This window comes from Polypterus senegalus, chromosome 8 (assembly GCF_016835505.1).
Source record: "Polypterus senegalus isolate Bchr_013 chromosome 8, ASM1683550v1, whole genome shotgun sequence".
Lineage (NCBI taxonomy): Eukaryota > Metazoa > Chordata > Cladistia > Polypteriformes > Polypteridae > Polypterus > Polypterus senegalus.
In genome coordinates this window covers 53216965-53233486 of record NC_053161.1, presented here as the reverse complement: position 1 = coordinate 53233486, position 16522 = coordinate 53216965, and the positions used below count along the sequence as shown (strand labels likewise).

Sequence of the window (16522 nt, the reverse complement as noted above, 5' to 3'; positions counted from 1 at the left end):
TAGCTGAATTGCTGTCCCATAACATCCTTGATAAAAATAATAATTTAATAGCAAAACATGTTAATGCCCTCACATAGTATGGGTCAGATTTCTTTCTGATTTTGTGAAGAGTAGGAAAGGTACAGAATATAAATAATCTCTTTGTCAAATAATTGTGAGGGTAGTAAAGAGCAAGAATAATATTTATTTGAAGTAATGCACTGACTGGAAACATTAAAGTAAGTTTGCATAATTTATATAACTAATGTCCATCAATATTTTTATCCTTTTAAAATTGTTTTTAAGAAAATGTAAACTTTTTCATATAGTTATAAATTGTGTCTTGACTATATTAAAATTTAGTAATATTTTATGTCTGTTTACCTTTCTAAGGACAACTATACCTTTGCTCAGCCTGGAATTCAAAGGAAAGTCAAAGCTTTGGAAGAACTTGTTAGTCGGATCGATGGTAAGTCTTAAATGTCAATTTTCAGTCCTAAGTAGAGCTGAAGAACTCTGTGTCGAGAGTCTTTAACAAAAACCTTTCCAACTAATCTAGCCAATATCAGCGCAGCCATCCACCATGACAGTCTAGTGTGGCCTTTCTTAGATGATGTGTCATCCTCAATCAACTCTTCTGCATTGTGGCCTTTGCAAGTTCACTGTTGTGTATCGTTTAAGGGAAAGCTACTAGAGCATGAGCCAGTTTCATTACTTTTTATTAAGGCAATATAATCAAAATTCAATGGCAATTTCTTTGCTGCAGAGTAATGGCTGCAAACAAAAGGCAGCCAGCATTCAGTTCGAATTAAACTCAGTGATTGTTTTAATTCTGAGGGAAGCAACAAGGATTGTTTAGAGTGATTGTACTGCTGAATGTTCTGCAGCTTTTGTATTCATTTAAATGATGTATTTTGTTTTTAAATTAATTTCATGTATTATAACAACTTTCATTTTGTAGCTAGAGTAGTAAAATTAAGAAATTTCAGATTAAATCTTCTTCAGTTTTAAAAAAGAGATTTTTTTTTTTACATACTTCTACCTGAATAATACCTCCATTAAATTCTGGCAGTCACTGGTCCAGCATTATTTACTTTTCCATTAGATAATGCTGGCTTATTCTAGTTACTTTCTCCTGATATTTTCTTTAATTACTGAGTACATTATTAACTAAGCAATGCTATGTGTTTTAAACATATATATGTAAACAATTGTGTATTAAGAGAAAAATGTTTGAATTTTGATTCAATATATATTTTCCCCCCAGATTCTATACTTTGAAATAAGGTTTTGTTATTATATGAATATGAGTGTATTGTTATAATTCATGCTGAACATCAGAAGTGTGTATGTTAATATAATATATCTAATGTAAAGCATTAATGCTTTTATATCTAGTAATAATTATTCACTCACTTTGTAGTCAGTCAAATTAACCGGTAGCATTGAAATATTAGATGGTGGCTCTGCTCTGCAGATAATAAAACCTGGGACCGGTAGGATTTTTTTGGCTAATCAGGAAATAAATATGTTAGAATTATCATAAATAAAGTAAATATTCCTTAAGTGTAAATTATATGTTTTCCTTTGACAGAAAGTTGAAGATATAAGCAAAATGTATTTAATTATGTACTGCTGACCAGTACAAATATATAGCAATTTACAAATTATTATTAACCTAATTTATGTAATAGTTATAAAAATGTTGCAAAATAGACAATGCATTTTTACAATAATACTTTATTTAATAAATCCCGAATGATAGCATCATTCATTCTAAAATGCATTGTGGTCAATATGTACAATTTTGGGGCTACAATGAAGCTGATTTTCCAGCTCTGGTACCCGTAAATGGGTTGTTTTCCTAAAATGCTGATTGATGTAAATTATCTCATATGAAAATGAAATTGGAATATTGTTATTATTACTACATCACCCAAGGAATAAAAGAAAAAATAATAGTCTTATTCTATAAAATAAATATTAATACTAATTTAAACTATTCATTGTTCCATCCATTTTCTTAACATGGTTATCCAAGGCAGGGTCACAGGAAAGCTGCAGCCTGTCCCTTCCAGCATAGTGCATAATGTAATTACTAGTAATTTAAGATATGCTTACAGATTCTTCAGTTTCTTTTACTTATTTGTACTGTGTGTGTATGTATGCGTTTTATTTTGTAATTGTAACTTTTTCTTTTTGTAAAAGCACTTTGATCTACACTTTCTGTATGAAAATGTTGTGAGATACGCCCAGACACCATCAGACTGAGGCCACATCTTTATAAAAAGGCACACATTTATTTCTCTTTAACACAGTCCCACACAGCACACAATGCTTCCCAGCACTAAACACCCCTAATACAGGCCTTTCTTTCTCAGTCCGTGGGCCACCTTTCCTCTCTTCACAGGAGCTTCGTCCTGCTCCCACTCCCGACTCTAGCTCCCTAATTGTAGGGAGGCGGCCCCTTTTACTTCCACCAGGATGTGCTCCAGGTGCCTGATGACATCCTTCTGGCAGCACTTCCTGGCGGAAGTGCTGCTCTTGCACCCAGAAGCACTCCAGGCGTCCCTGGAAGGATCTTCCTCCATCTTCCTGGGTGTGGCGGAAGTGAACGTTTCCCGGGCTCTGCATCCTGAGCCTCCTTGCTCCTCTCCTGTGGTCCCCTTAAGATCCAGGGCAGTTTCCCCCTCGTGGCCGGGGGGATTTATAAGCCACCTCCCGGTCCTTCCAGGCGTCCTGGCCAAGTCAGTCCCCCAGCCTCCTGTGACAATGTGCTATATAAGTAAATCTTTTTGTTGTAGCCAGTAGTTGTCTGTAATTCCTACCATTTTCTGGCAGCAAGACTCCCAATTTGCAGTGCTTAATAAAGAAAGGACGCATCCTCATCATTTTTTCGAGCGATATGTCTGACTCCAGACACATGGCCACAAAGTCCTCCACAGACTTGCATCTTGCATCTGACAATTTTGTTATTTCGTCTATTGTTACTTGAAGGGGAACACTTATTGTTCTTAATTTATCCTTGTACTTGAAATGGGTTTTATATTTGATGAGGTCATTATAAATATATTTTTGTGTCCTGTCTATAGTATGCAGGCAAAACTTGTATAAAAGTTTTTGTCCAGATTCGTAAAAGTCACCCGGGTTATTGTTGTGTCCTTAATTTTGCAGTTAAGCTTGTGTATTTTAGTTTTTTGTATATATTTGGGGTGGGTATCTGATACTACTCAACTCAACATTTCTGCCTGTCCCATGCAACTAGCTAACTTGCATGCCTTTAACAAGAAAACATAAAGGAACACGCACAAACAGGGGCACAGCTGTATTTCTTCGAAGAATCGCGTTCGCTTGAAAAACAAACTAGAAAATAGAGTGTGGATGATGGAACTACGTATTACTCAAACGTTTAATAAATTGGGAAGTTTTGTAGCAGTCACCCGCATACACAAATATATATATAATATATACAGTATATACACATAGATACATATCCAGTCAAAAACATCAACTCTTGTTGGGTAATCTCAGCTCCTGTAAAGCAAGAATATTGGGCCTAGATTGCATCTTATAACTTTCTGGTTTAAGCCTTCTTGTTTTCACAGTTAATACATTTTATTTATATTTGTCTTTCTTACATGACTCTCGACTTGAAGAGGTATAATTTATTTCAAAAAGCACAACAATTTTTTAATATACTTTTGAACATTAACAATTCCTAGTCTTCAACAATTTAAAATAAGTTAGCTTGATGATCTACTGTGTGAGTATTATGTCTAACATGTCTCAAACACATTTAAGAGATCAAAAGAGGCATACTTTACATAGAAGGGTTTTGAGGTCTAACATATATAGATTACTTTAAGGTGCAATTCATATCTCAAATATGAAAATTTCCCAAGTTAAATGTGATGCCACAGAACATTTTTTAACTTTGTAGCTGGCAGTATGTAAGGCGGGATCAAGCACGGGTAAAACAAGTGGCGAAAGAAATTCATCCATCCATCCATTTTCCAACCCACTGAATCCGAACACTGGGTCACGGGCGTCTGCTAGAGCCAATTCCAGCCAATACAGGGCACAAGGCAGGAACCAATCCCGGGCAGGGTGCCAACCCACTGCAGGACACACACAAATGCACCCACACACCAAGCACACAGTAGGGCCAATTTAGAATCGCCAATCCACCTAACCTGCATGGCTTTGGACTGTGGGAGGAAACCGGAGTGCCCGGAGGAAACCCACGCAGACACAGGGAGAACATGTTTTAAAATATTTAGTGAAAATTGAAAGCAAATAATCCACACAAGAATAAAGAAGAACGGTTGTTACACACGTAGAATGAAAGGCAAAAAATTTGAAAAAAGTTATTTTCTCTAAACTTAGCTTTTCTTGTCAAACTTTAGTTGTTTCTATACTTAAAGATGCTTTGCTTCTTCTTAAACATAAACGTACAGCGCTGCACATTTACTTAAGTACTATGTCTTTCAGTTTAAAACCATGTGCCCTTAATGCCTTATACAGTGGAACCTCGATTCACGACCATAATTCGTTCCAGAACTTTGGTCGTAAACCTAGTTGGTCGTGAACCGAAGCAGTTTCCCCCATAGGATTGTATGTAAATACAATTAATCCGTTCCAAGCCGTATGAACTGTATGTAAATATGTAAATATATGAAAAGATTAAGCACAATTACTGTATAGTTAATTACACCATAGAATGCACAGTGTAATAGTAAACTAATATAAAAACATTGAATAACACTGACACAAAACACCCAGGCTCCCAGCTCAGCTACACGAGCAGGCTCGCTCGCGCTCTCTCTCTCTGTAGCACACACACACACACATCTATCAACCTCCCTCCCCTCCCATCCCTGTCAGCAGCACATGGTCGCTTGCGCTTTCTAATCTCTCTGTAGCACACCGAGTCCGCAGCACGTGCAGCACTTTTTTTAAAATGAGTTTTAAGCACAGCGGGAAAAAAAAGGAACATTAAAACAAATCCGAAGTGTATTTAAAAACCAACCACAAGCAACCAAAAAAGTAACAAGATCATGCTATTTTAGCCTTACAGCCTGATCGCTATAAACAATTTTTTTAAAATGAGTTTTAAGCACAGCGGGAAAAAAAGGAACATTTGAAAAAAGAGAAAAGTAACATTGCAACAATTCACGGTACGAACTGAAAAATTAACTTTTGACTTTTGAAAAATCCGTAATACAAAAACCACCAAGAAAACTAACCTTGCATGAGTCGAGTTCTGGCATTAAGTGTTTTCCTTCAGGGGTTTCTGGTGCTTTTAGCTGTTTAGCTGGTGGGAGCGAAAGCCTCATGCAGCCATTCCAAAAACAAAGTCCTTGTGACCCAACCCTTCGTGTTTGCCCTCCACATTACTGGCAGTCTGGCTTTGTTTAAATTATGCTGCTTGAAAGCACTAGGGTTCTCAAATTGGTAAATGAGTAAACTGGTAAACAGTTTTTCCACCTCTTGTAATTTCTTTCTTTACTTCGATTTCAATTTTCTTCAAAACCTTTCTTCTCATCACTCTTCACTTGCTTAGAAGCCATAGTTAACTGCAAAAGCACACAAAATACTGTAGAGCACAAAGAGAGCACAAGTAAAGCACGCACGTCTGACTGAGAACAATCAACAGGGAGCGGCTCTGCTTAAATGAACCAGCCAGGCAGGCAGGCACGCGGCTCCCGTCCCACCCTGTCAGTAGCAGAAAGGCAGGCAGGCAAGCAGTGCAGCAATCCCCCCCTCCCCAGCAGGCAAGTGGCTAGCTCTATTTCTCTCTCTCTCTCTCTCTCTCTCTCTCTCTCAGTAGCAGGCAGGCACATCTGACTGAGAACAATGCAACACGTGCGGAAATCATCGGCACGCACAAACCGGAAGGGAAACTGGCTTTGTTCGTATACCGAGTGTGTGGTTGTGAACCGAGGCAAAAGTTTGGCAAGTTTGGCAAGGCAGGTCACTAACTGAGTATAATGTATAGTCAGAGAGGCTAGAAATAGTTAGAATATACCACTTCAATTCAACTTATGTGGGTTGTAAGAACCTCCCAATAGACTATGCACTAATAATTAGGCAAACATTTATATAACTTAAATAACTTGCAAATGGCTCTTACAAACTCAGTTTTATTTTCATAAACATACCTCTGAAATGTAGCAGGCATGTTTCTGAAAAAAGGAGCCATTGCCTTTTTGAAAGTGATAAGTTTGTATTTGTTTTGCATTTCACATTTTCCAAAAAGCCACAACAGAAGTTTTTTAGGCAAATTAATATAGGCTATGATTGTTTATCAAAACAATTCTCTGATACTATTTTTTTCTTAATGCAAATATAATATGATGTATTTGTTTTATTAGCCAAATAATTTCTATAGCATTTTGTAAGTTATTTTAGGTCTTATATCTGTGTCTCCTTTTTTAGGACAAATAAAGCATTGAAAGTTAACATATTTAATTTGCATTGTTAAACTCTTCCAGCTGTTGGCAAGGCATAAGTTGAATGCATCTAGTAAGCTTCTTTCTCAGATTTAAAGCTTTTGAGGGTGGTGTTAAGCGCAGCAGGAGGAATGTGTAGCAAAAGAACAAATAGCTCTTTAACTTTTTGTTGTCTTCATTCTTGCCCTGAGGAACCACCTTTTCTGTAATAAATACAATAATGATAGCTTCAGATTATCACTTGCCCCAGATTTTCCATTCTGTCATGAGGTTTTTTCTTGTTAAAACACTTTAAATGTACAGTATCAGCTAATTATCTTTAATTCAGTATGGTTGAAGATTGCAGTCTATATCCTTAGTGCCCTTACAGAACCAAGATCCATATTTTAATTTTTTTTTGTAGATATCTAGGCTTTCAGATACCTAGACAAGATTTAGGAAGAAGCATTGGTGACCTCTGGCTCAGTCAATTCTAGGCATGAGCTTTACTGGATGACTGTAGGACTGCTAGCCCAGTTGGTAAAAACAAAGAAATAATACATCTGTCAATATTAATGTTAAATGTTTCAAATAAGTTTGTTGGTCTAATAATAATGAAGACTAAAATGTAAAAAAGTAAAAGAAATTACTTCTGTTAACTTCATCAGATGTTTATTTAAAAAAAATATATTATAGATATAGATAGATTATTAAAGTAATACTACATATTGCACAATACAATGATCTTGTTGTTTTACCACTGCTTGTCTTGTATAGGTCTGCCATGTGTATATTTTCGAATCAAGACACGTGTCTTTTACATCAACTGTTTTTTACATTTGAAGGTTTGTTCTTTTAAGAGTAAGATTTATTTTACACATTAAATCAGAAGGGAATAGGACAAAAACTGTTTCCTCCTCAAAAATACAAAAGGTAAAACATGTTCCCCTTTATTTACAATGCCGTTTATATATTTTTTAAAAATAATTAAGTTTGTTAGCTTGTGATGTAAATAGTAGAATTTGCATACATTCACTATATAGTTGCTTTCTTTAGGAATATTTCACCTTACTCTACAGCATGCTATTTTCCACAGACACTTTCCTAACTACCTAATAATTTTCTTTTGAAATGTCCTTTGTGATCAAAATAATGCCTCATCAGTGGTAGTAACCTGGATTTATTATTTAGCATCTTGATATCTGCATTTGATACAAGAAAAAAACATGTAAGCACATCAACATTTGCCAAGTTATTTTAATTGTAAATTGATATGGAATTCATTATTTGATCATGGTTTGAGTTGAGGCTATTGGTAGCGGTGGTGCTTTGTTGTGTTGGCCACTATTTTAAAACACTGCTTAAATTAATTAAATTAATACATTTCTTTATTTGCACAACATGCCTGGTGTCAGTGCATGTCAACATCCAATAAAATTGGTTCTGACTTGTATTTGTTTGGTTTCTGTAAATAAAAAAAATATTTATTGGTTTTAATGAGTAAAGCTTACATTCTTTGTATTTCATGGTCTTATCAGTCACTAAGTGACAGCCCTCTTGAGTTATAAGTAATCCTGCAGAAATTTAAGTCGGCAATTTCCACCACAGATATCTAGTGTTCATGGTTACATAGACTGTTTTCATTCCAATAGTTTTCCAATTTGAACTAAATCTTGCACAATCGCATCCACTATATGTATATTAACCCTTAAACCACCAGAACCAGCTATAGTCGGTCCCCAATGCAATTTGCCAGCACTCCGGAGCTGAGTTTATTCGGCAATGTACATTCCTTGAACGCTGCAACTGGCTAAAGTTGGTTCCCAGTGCAATTTGCCAGCACGCCAGAGCCAAGTATATTTGGCGACATGCATTCATTGAATGCCGCAACTGGCTCTAGTCATTTCCCAGTGCAATTTGCCAGCACACAGGAGCCGAGTATAATCGGCAATGTACATTAATTGAACATCAGCAACTGGCTATAGTCGTTTCCCCAGTGTAATTTGCCAGCACGCTGGAGCTGATCAGTCAGTGCTGTACATTTGTTGAGCAGCCAGGTCATGACCACTGCCTCCCCCTGCAGCAATGCAGCATCACTGTCCCTGGGATTCAGCCGCTGCACTAGACTGGCCTGCATGCATCAGCGTTGGCCTCTGTGTGCTTGCGTGCAGTCAGTTCAAGCGCAGTTGGCTCGGTGATTTACTAAATTTCATCAGTGGTGTCAGTTGCACCTTGTACATATTGTTCCACTAGTTTTCCTTAATAGTTTTTATAGTTCATTGGCAGTGTGTAAAATGATCAGTGTTGCAGTAATTGTGGTGATCTTTGCTTAAAAAGTACAGCAAAAAAGTATTTGCCGTCCAAGGGGGCATTAACCCCCAAGTTTTGGCAGTTTAAGAGTTAAACTTGTGTGCCCTCATTTTCATTTCTAGCATACACTGTGTGTTATCGTGATATTTACCTATTTTCTTCAAGGATAAGTGTACCCTTTAGGTTCATTACTAGGTTAGTCTACTGTCACATCTTATGATTAGCACACACGCACATAAATATACACATACACACAAACACTACCCACAATAGTTCCCTATGAATGATGCACACACAACTGGTTAATCTCTAGCACTTCAAACCACACAAGTGCCTTATGAATAGCACATACACAACTTGTCTCTTAGTACATCAGGAGACATTCTTACTTATCGGCATGAACAACATACAATGTTTAAAATATATCTCAGACCTAAATATTATTAGATCGAATATATTTAACATACAATGGCTGAACATCCTTGGGTATAGGCTATTTATCAACCAAGAATGCCTTACTTTACGTACTATTTCCTACCATTAGATGGAGCTCTCACCTTCTGCCTTAATAAACCTTGCAGATCAGAGCGTATGGCAATCTTCCAATTGCTCCAGGTGCTTTTAATAAAAATTACTTTATTGCCTCAGTCACTTTAAATATGAAGATAACATATAGAAAGTTATTTATTACATGGATAATAATACCAAATAGAACAAGGAATAATTGAAAATAAGATTGATATTAAAGTCTGGACATAGTCTTCAGGAAAAGCTTACAAAAAAGTAAATGTGTCAAAGATGAATGTTGAAGATGTTCGTGAGATGCTTAGGCTTGGACAATCAGATGAAAACGACCACGCGTTGCTGGCTCCCTCTTCTGGCGTCACCCTTCTGTTGTTGCTGTTTCCTCGCCGCCTTCTGATGTTTCTCTTCGGACAAGGCATATTTATTATTATACTCTTTGCGTGGCTTTCGCAACATGTGATTGTTAGATACACCCGATTGGCTGTCTGTCAATTTGATGGATGAATTTGCTCAGACTGTTTAATCTTTTTGAGTACATCTGTTTTCCCAAGTTATACATTTTTTGATGTTTTAAGAATCGCCTGTCTCAAGCTGCAAACTGCTTTGACCATTTCAAGTCCCATGGCATCTCGTTCTGTTTGCAGGTTGTAAAGTAATTGGGTTCAGCTTGAAACTTTGGCATGTCTTCCTTTCCAAAGCTGTAAACTAGTTTAGTCCTGGTGCCCATCTCTTCACAGGTGATAAAATCATCAATGCAGCTTGAGGTATCTCCTGAATTGCTGGTCGGTTCAAGCAGATATTACTGTGATTGATACTGTTACAGTTCAGGAAAACAGAATTTTTTGATGTTAAGCTGCCCATGCAAGTGTATTGTATTTAAGTTTATTTTGTCTTGAGCAAAATATAATCAAAATATAGACATAAATTAGCAAATTTTGCACACCACAACACACTGACAAAGAGTATTGTGGGCCAGCATGTCTGTTGAGAGCCAGTCAGTGAATAACTTAGACAACTGTTCTTTTGTTAGTTATACTGTTACTCTCATCCTTTATTGGACAGGCTAACATGTTTCATTGGTGTTAATGCAATGATGAAGGCTTCTGTAATAACCAATTAGCACATAAACATAATTAAGGATAAGCTATAGAAGTCTAGCATTAAGACATTGAAAGAATATCTACTAAAAAATGGGATAATGCAGTCAAATGATAGAATACATTAAAAATTGGTCATTTCAAGCAGTAATAGCCATTAATAAAATAAAAAATAAAATATATATATGAAAGAATTGCATAATCATTTTGTATATGGGTTTAAAGCTTATTGAATAACACAGGCCTTGGTGACATTGAATAGTGATTGAATTTTATTGCTGCCTACAACTTCCTTTGTATCCTCTGTTGTAGGATGCACAACTTAATGTAGATTTTATCTTAGTATCTTTCTGTTTTTTAAATATTGCTTTACCCAGAACATAATAAAGACTATGTCACATCCTTACTGAACACAATCTAAACAGTCGGGAAAAGATTGGGAGAAATGTTCAATTGATATGAGGAAGACGGGCCAGAATTTGGAGGATAAGAGAAAAAACGAAATGGGAGTTGAAGTTGTGCTTAATGTGGTCCTCTCGTGGTTGTGTGGACAAGTAACATCACTGCATGAACATGGTACAAGACTTGCTAACTACTGTAGATCCAAAAATGCAGTTAGTTTATTGTTTTGTTCATTCTGCACTTTATATTCTCATTTATCTGTTCGTTTTTTGACTCATGAGACTAGAGAACATGCCTAGTGTTTCTCCTTCCAGACTTCTTCCTGTGTGTGTATGTGTGTGTTTATGTATATATTGTATATCTCTATATATAATCTTCATTTGGATCTTCATCTTTGTTTGTCTGCGAATAAATTAGAAGAAGAAGCACTAAATGGCAGTCGAGAGACAGCTAAAACATAGGCATTGCATTAAGAATCTCCTCCAGGCTTATACTACTGAAGACTGTAGTACTCCAGTCACACCTCAAAACACAGACATTCAAACTAAACAAATTGTTGTGCTTTAAATTAACTAAAGAGATCTTCATTTAGATCTTGATCTTTCTTTGTCCGTGAATTCCACGCATGCGTAGACCTCCTTCCAGTTTAGTATGTTGTTGTTACTCACAGATGTCAACAATGTGCCGGAATAACGAAAGGGGTGGTGAACAGTGTTACGCTGGTTAGCTCCTGAGGCCTGTTTAGAGAATGAGATTGCCGAAGATAAAAGGTACGTGCCTACATAACATATGAATGAAAGAAAGACAGTGGGTAAAATGAATGACAACGTAACAGCACGTTCCGGAAATTATTACTGTTGCGTTGTAGCCGGCGAGTGCTGCGCGTCTCACAGTTGTACCGTGGCTTGCTCACATGTCAGTGAAGTGATCTCTATTTATGCTTTAAAGAGCCTGGATACCTATGTGTCCCCCTTTTACAACCATTGCTCCATGTATATTGCCTTACTCTTTGGATTGCCACAAAGTAACCTGCGAGATTGGAGAAAGGTTGAGAAGAGATCGTGAGAGGAAACGACAGCGTCATGAAAACGAGACGGACTGTGAACGGACAGAAGCAGAAATGCTCCTACACCACCACATAATTACTATTCAACAGTGATTCCAAGTAGGACGTTCCTATCGAATCAATGTCCAAGGGTTTTCTTTTGGAATTTTGTTTCCCTTATAAAAAATAATAATGCTGTGCGACGAAGGGCCCAGTTCACAACTGGCAGCCGTGTTTAAACAGGGAGCCCTTCACAGCGCAATGTAGTTGGGCGCACATGGCTAGTTGCGTATAATTTGTTATTTTTGTTATTTGTTGCCTGTTTTTATTACTAGTCATGATCGACAAACCCTTTCAAACCTTGGGGAAGTATTCAGGATAGAACTTTTAGCTTGTTAAATATGGAACCGCTGTCATCATATAAATCCAGTACAACTGTCATGACTGAACTGGGAATTACCAGACATAGAGAGTTAGGAAATGTAGACAGAGAGGAAGTGAAAAGCAAAAACACCATGGCATCTGAGCCCCTCTACGTAGCATTTTTCCAGTTAATGTGTAGTCACTAGATAATAAACTAGACAAGTTACTTGCAAGACTGGCTTTATAAAGAGATTAAAGAAACTTCTGTTTGTGTTTTGCTTTTGTTTTTCGGAATTGGGAGCATGACTAACCACTTAGACACCAGATGCTACAATAAAGTCAGATGTCAGTTCTGTCTTTTGTACAAACTAGATTGTGCTGTTGGGTAAAAGAGAAAGAAATGCATAGTGTGCATTGATCTGGAATATGTTTTAGTGGTCAAATGTCCATTCTGTCTTTCATGGGAGTTTTCTGGTGGTTTTTCTGGTCACTGTTTAAATTCCTCCACAAGCCAGAGAGAGAGGTTGGGAGCATGCGCTGCACAAACAACAATCTATACAGCAATGTCATGGAATATGAACATGTACGTAGTTAGGAATTATTTGTTGTTGCTAGGGACTTGAGCAAAGGATATTTTGAAATCTTTAACCCAAGTATCACTAAATATGTAATTTTAGCTGCAGTAGCATTATCCTACTCTTCAAATAATTGCCCCAGTTTAAAAGAGAAAATAGTATTACTTGCTGCTGAAATCCCCTGACTCCTTTTTCCCTCCTACCCATCTCTTCAGATAGCAAACCTAAACTTTTTTTTGGTCTTTCATCTGGTTAAAGAGCACATCTTCTGGCCTTGTTTTTTCTTTTACCAGATCACAGAAAGGTCAGTAAAAGGTGCAAAGTGGGAAGCGAACCAGGAAGGAACACTAGTTCATTGCAAAGCATAGTTCAGGAATAGTTTAAAGTTGCCAATTAAAATTAAGACATGCATCTTTGGCATGCAGAAAATGTTGAAAATCCATATCCAAAATGCAAAAATCTGCAAGCTGAGACAGATAGTAATAATGACCATAAAGGAACTATCAGACAGTCTCATTAACTAGAGTGCTCTGGTGCCAGTTTCACCTCTGTGAAGTATTGTATGAATAACTGTTTTATATGATTTGCAATGTGACCATACCCTTCAAAATTTGGCTGATTAAAAAAATAATAATAATATCCTTTTATTTACTATTTTCCAAAATGTTCCCTGGCCACTTCTTATCAGAAAAGCAATATATTGGTGATGCCTTTCTAGAGCTACCATACCGGTTTCCTTTAACACTAGAATTACCATAGCCTATGAAAAAACTCAAAAATCCATCCCACCTTAAATCGCTTCTCGCCTCTCCGTCAGCATCCTTTGTCCTTTAAATGTGCGAATAAGCACCAAACAGCAATCAGCCTGCTATCACATCCCCCACCCCGCACCGTTTTCTCAGCTCAAGTCTGTTTACCTGCATGTCAGTTGCTTAGAGTTGTAGAAAATATAAAGTCAAGCAAAATGACACCTTTTATAAATACTATATCGTCATTTGGAACACTTGCATTTCATGTGTGTTCTGTGTCTACAACGATCTATGCACAGTAAACACATCGTTAAAACAGAAACATTTTTCATGTTTTAGTAATAATTGACAAAATGTAGACATGAAGTGTATAATGTGTGAAGCCTGAATTCCAAATATCTAAGAAACACTTTCACAAAAGATACAAGTATAACAGAACAAATGTGCTTTTTTCCAAGACTGTAACCGAAGAAAAAGAAATCAGGTTAGTATTGCTTGTTGTCCTGACTTCTCGGGTAGTATACTGGTTAGAGCTGCTGACTAATTCAGAAGGTTGTGGGTTTGAGTCTTAACGTCTCCCAAAATAAACATTTTGAGCTACGCCACGGAAGCTGTTGTCTTTTCTTGAATCTTTTGTGAAAGTGTTTATTTGATCTTTGGACTTCACGCTTCATACATGATATAGTTTATGTCTACGTGTGTTCCAAATAACAATCTATTATTTCCACTCTAAAACTCCACTTCACTCCCAGATAATCAATCAAGGCATGAGCTGGAAGAAGTTTGTGCACGTTCTAAGTCAGTGCGGTGATGGAATAGCCGGCTGCTTGTCTTTATCAGCACATTTAGAGAACAAAAGATGCTGGCGGAGAGGTGCGAACAGATTTAAGGTGAGCCAGATCTGCAAGTTTTTTCGTAGGCTCTGGTATTTCTAGTTTTAACAAATGTAATAATCATGTTTTAAAATTAAAATTCATACTAGAAATGCTGTTTCTTACAAGCTCAATGAAGCATTATTTGCACAAAAATTAAATCAATAGATTTAAATGTTTGTTTACTCCACCTTGCACAAGAATCTGGGTTGTAAGAGCTCTTTCAGTACATATTGTTCAAAAGCTCTCTGGCTTTGTTTCCAGATAGAAGATGTGCACATTTAATTTCTTGTGGACACACAGTTTTTGGTGCCTTTCATCATACAAACAGTGATATCTTTTTCCGTTTTTTTACCTCTATATCGTGATTCTGCTTGATATCATGCACTGTAATGCAGCTTCTTGAATTTAACAAATGCAATGCCTCAAAGGTCTTCTGTATAAGAAAATGGTGTTTCTTGTTCTAAACTATCTTCTCTGCATTTCAAATTATGAATTAAAAAATCAAGACTCTAGTCTCATACAGAATGTTATTTTTTTTTTGTTTTTTTTTTGCTTTTTGCCATATGTAACATATCTCAACACATTTCTCTGACTGTTCATCATTAGCATAAAGTATTAGTATGTTTTGAAACACTGTTTCAAATAATGCCAGTTAAGCTTAATTTGACACTCTTCTAAATTAAAAAGTACAAAGGTGAAGTGAGGCTGATGCTGCCTTGGTTTCACACTATATCTTCAATTATTCATTATTCTTCTTCTGATGTATAATATTATAGGGTGCTTTCAGGTAGAGATTGTGGCTCCTTCATGTCTCCAAAGGAGTAAGTACCTTATTTCTATATATTCACATTGCAGATGCGTTTATCCAAAGCAACTTAGAAAGGAGATCAAACATAGCTGAGTGACATCAGCCTAGGAATTTTTTGAAGCAAGTGTTATAGAACAAGGTTACTCAATTGAGCATCACAAACAGGAAAGCTTTAAACCAAATAGAGCAATGCAAGACTAGTTACTCTTAACTTTTTAGCATTTAGCCTCCTAATAACTACCAATTAAAAACATACTCAAATTTAAACGTGTGGTACATCTGTAAATGTATGCCATGGTTTCCTTTTCAGTATTTTTGGAATATTAGTGTACCCTAAGTGGAGAAACTCCATAATGGCTGCACTGTCCTTTGCAACCCTAACACATCTCTCTTTCTTTTTTTTTTTTTTTTTTTTAGCCTTTGTGGGGAAAAAATGATTGCTCTATGTTACTTATTTCAGGTTGGGTTCAAAACTTTAAATATTGCTTTGTTTCTTCTGGACAGTGGTTCAATTCCTAGGAAGAGCTGAAGTACTACACCTACCGTGGTACTCAATCTTGAAGTAAAATATTCTAAGCAGACATGTTCACCTGACCCGTTAATGAAAACACCTTGATTAAGTTGCTTTTTTCACAATTTCCTGAAACAAAGAGTATATCTCAAAATTAAATATTAATAAACCTGACTAAATAAAATATATCATCAATAGTAACTGATTATTTTTTATTTTAAAATTTCATTGGAGTGATGGTTTTAATATATATCTGTTGTTACTAAGAAAAATATAATATGACAACTTTTGAATCTTAAAAATGGTTCTTTATCTTCTAGATCAAGTGCATAAGCATTTACATCACTATGAAGTAGAATACCTACAGTTTGCTTTCCGCTGGATGAATAATCTCCTTATGAGGGAACTTCCTTTAAGATGCACCATTAGACTGTGGGACACATATCAGGTAAGCAGTTTGTTTGATTTACTATTGCATAGTTTTTCCTGAAAAAAAAATTCATTTTAATAGGATGAAAACTGGATATGACAGTCAGTAATTCCTGAATTGCTTTATTGTTTTACATTGTAAACAACAGCTCATATCCAATATTCGTTATTGTTTGATTCGGATAGGAAAAATAATGTGTGGTCTTGAGAAAATATATTTTATTTGGTTCATTATATTTTTCAATAAGCCTTAATTGATTGTATGCACAGTAAATGTTATGTAGAATAAAATAGATCAATATAGTTCATCAGCTGCTGTCCAGTCATCTGTGTTATTGATCTGTTGTTATGACAGAAACATTGACACGGTTTTATTCATATATCAGACATAACATGATTTAATTAGGCATCATGAGACTAAAC

At 36.2% G+C, this 16522-nt stretch overlaps 1 protein-coding gene across 1 annotated transcript in view; it reads left to right on the top strand.

The window, feature by feature from the left end:
• The window catches only part of tbc1d22a (TBC1 domain family, member 22a), a 212609-nt gene extending 196449 nt beyond the window's left edge, over window positions 1–16160 (top strand). Inside the window, exons 10-11 of the mRNA XM_039762143.1 lie at window positions 373–448; window positions 15991–16160. Coding sequence (XP_039618077.1) covers window positions 373–448; window positions 15991–16160 — 246 coding nt within the window. The remainder of the gene's footprint in view (window positions 1–372; window positions 449–15990) is intronic.
• Window positions 16161–16522: the final 362 nt, after the last annotated feature.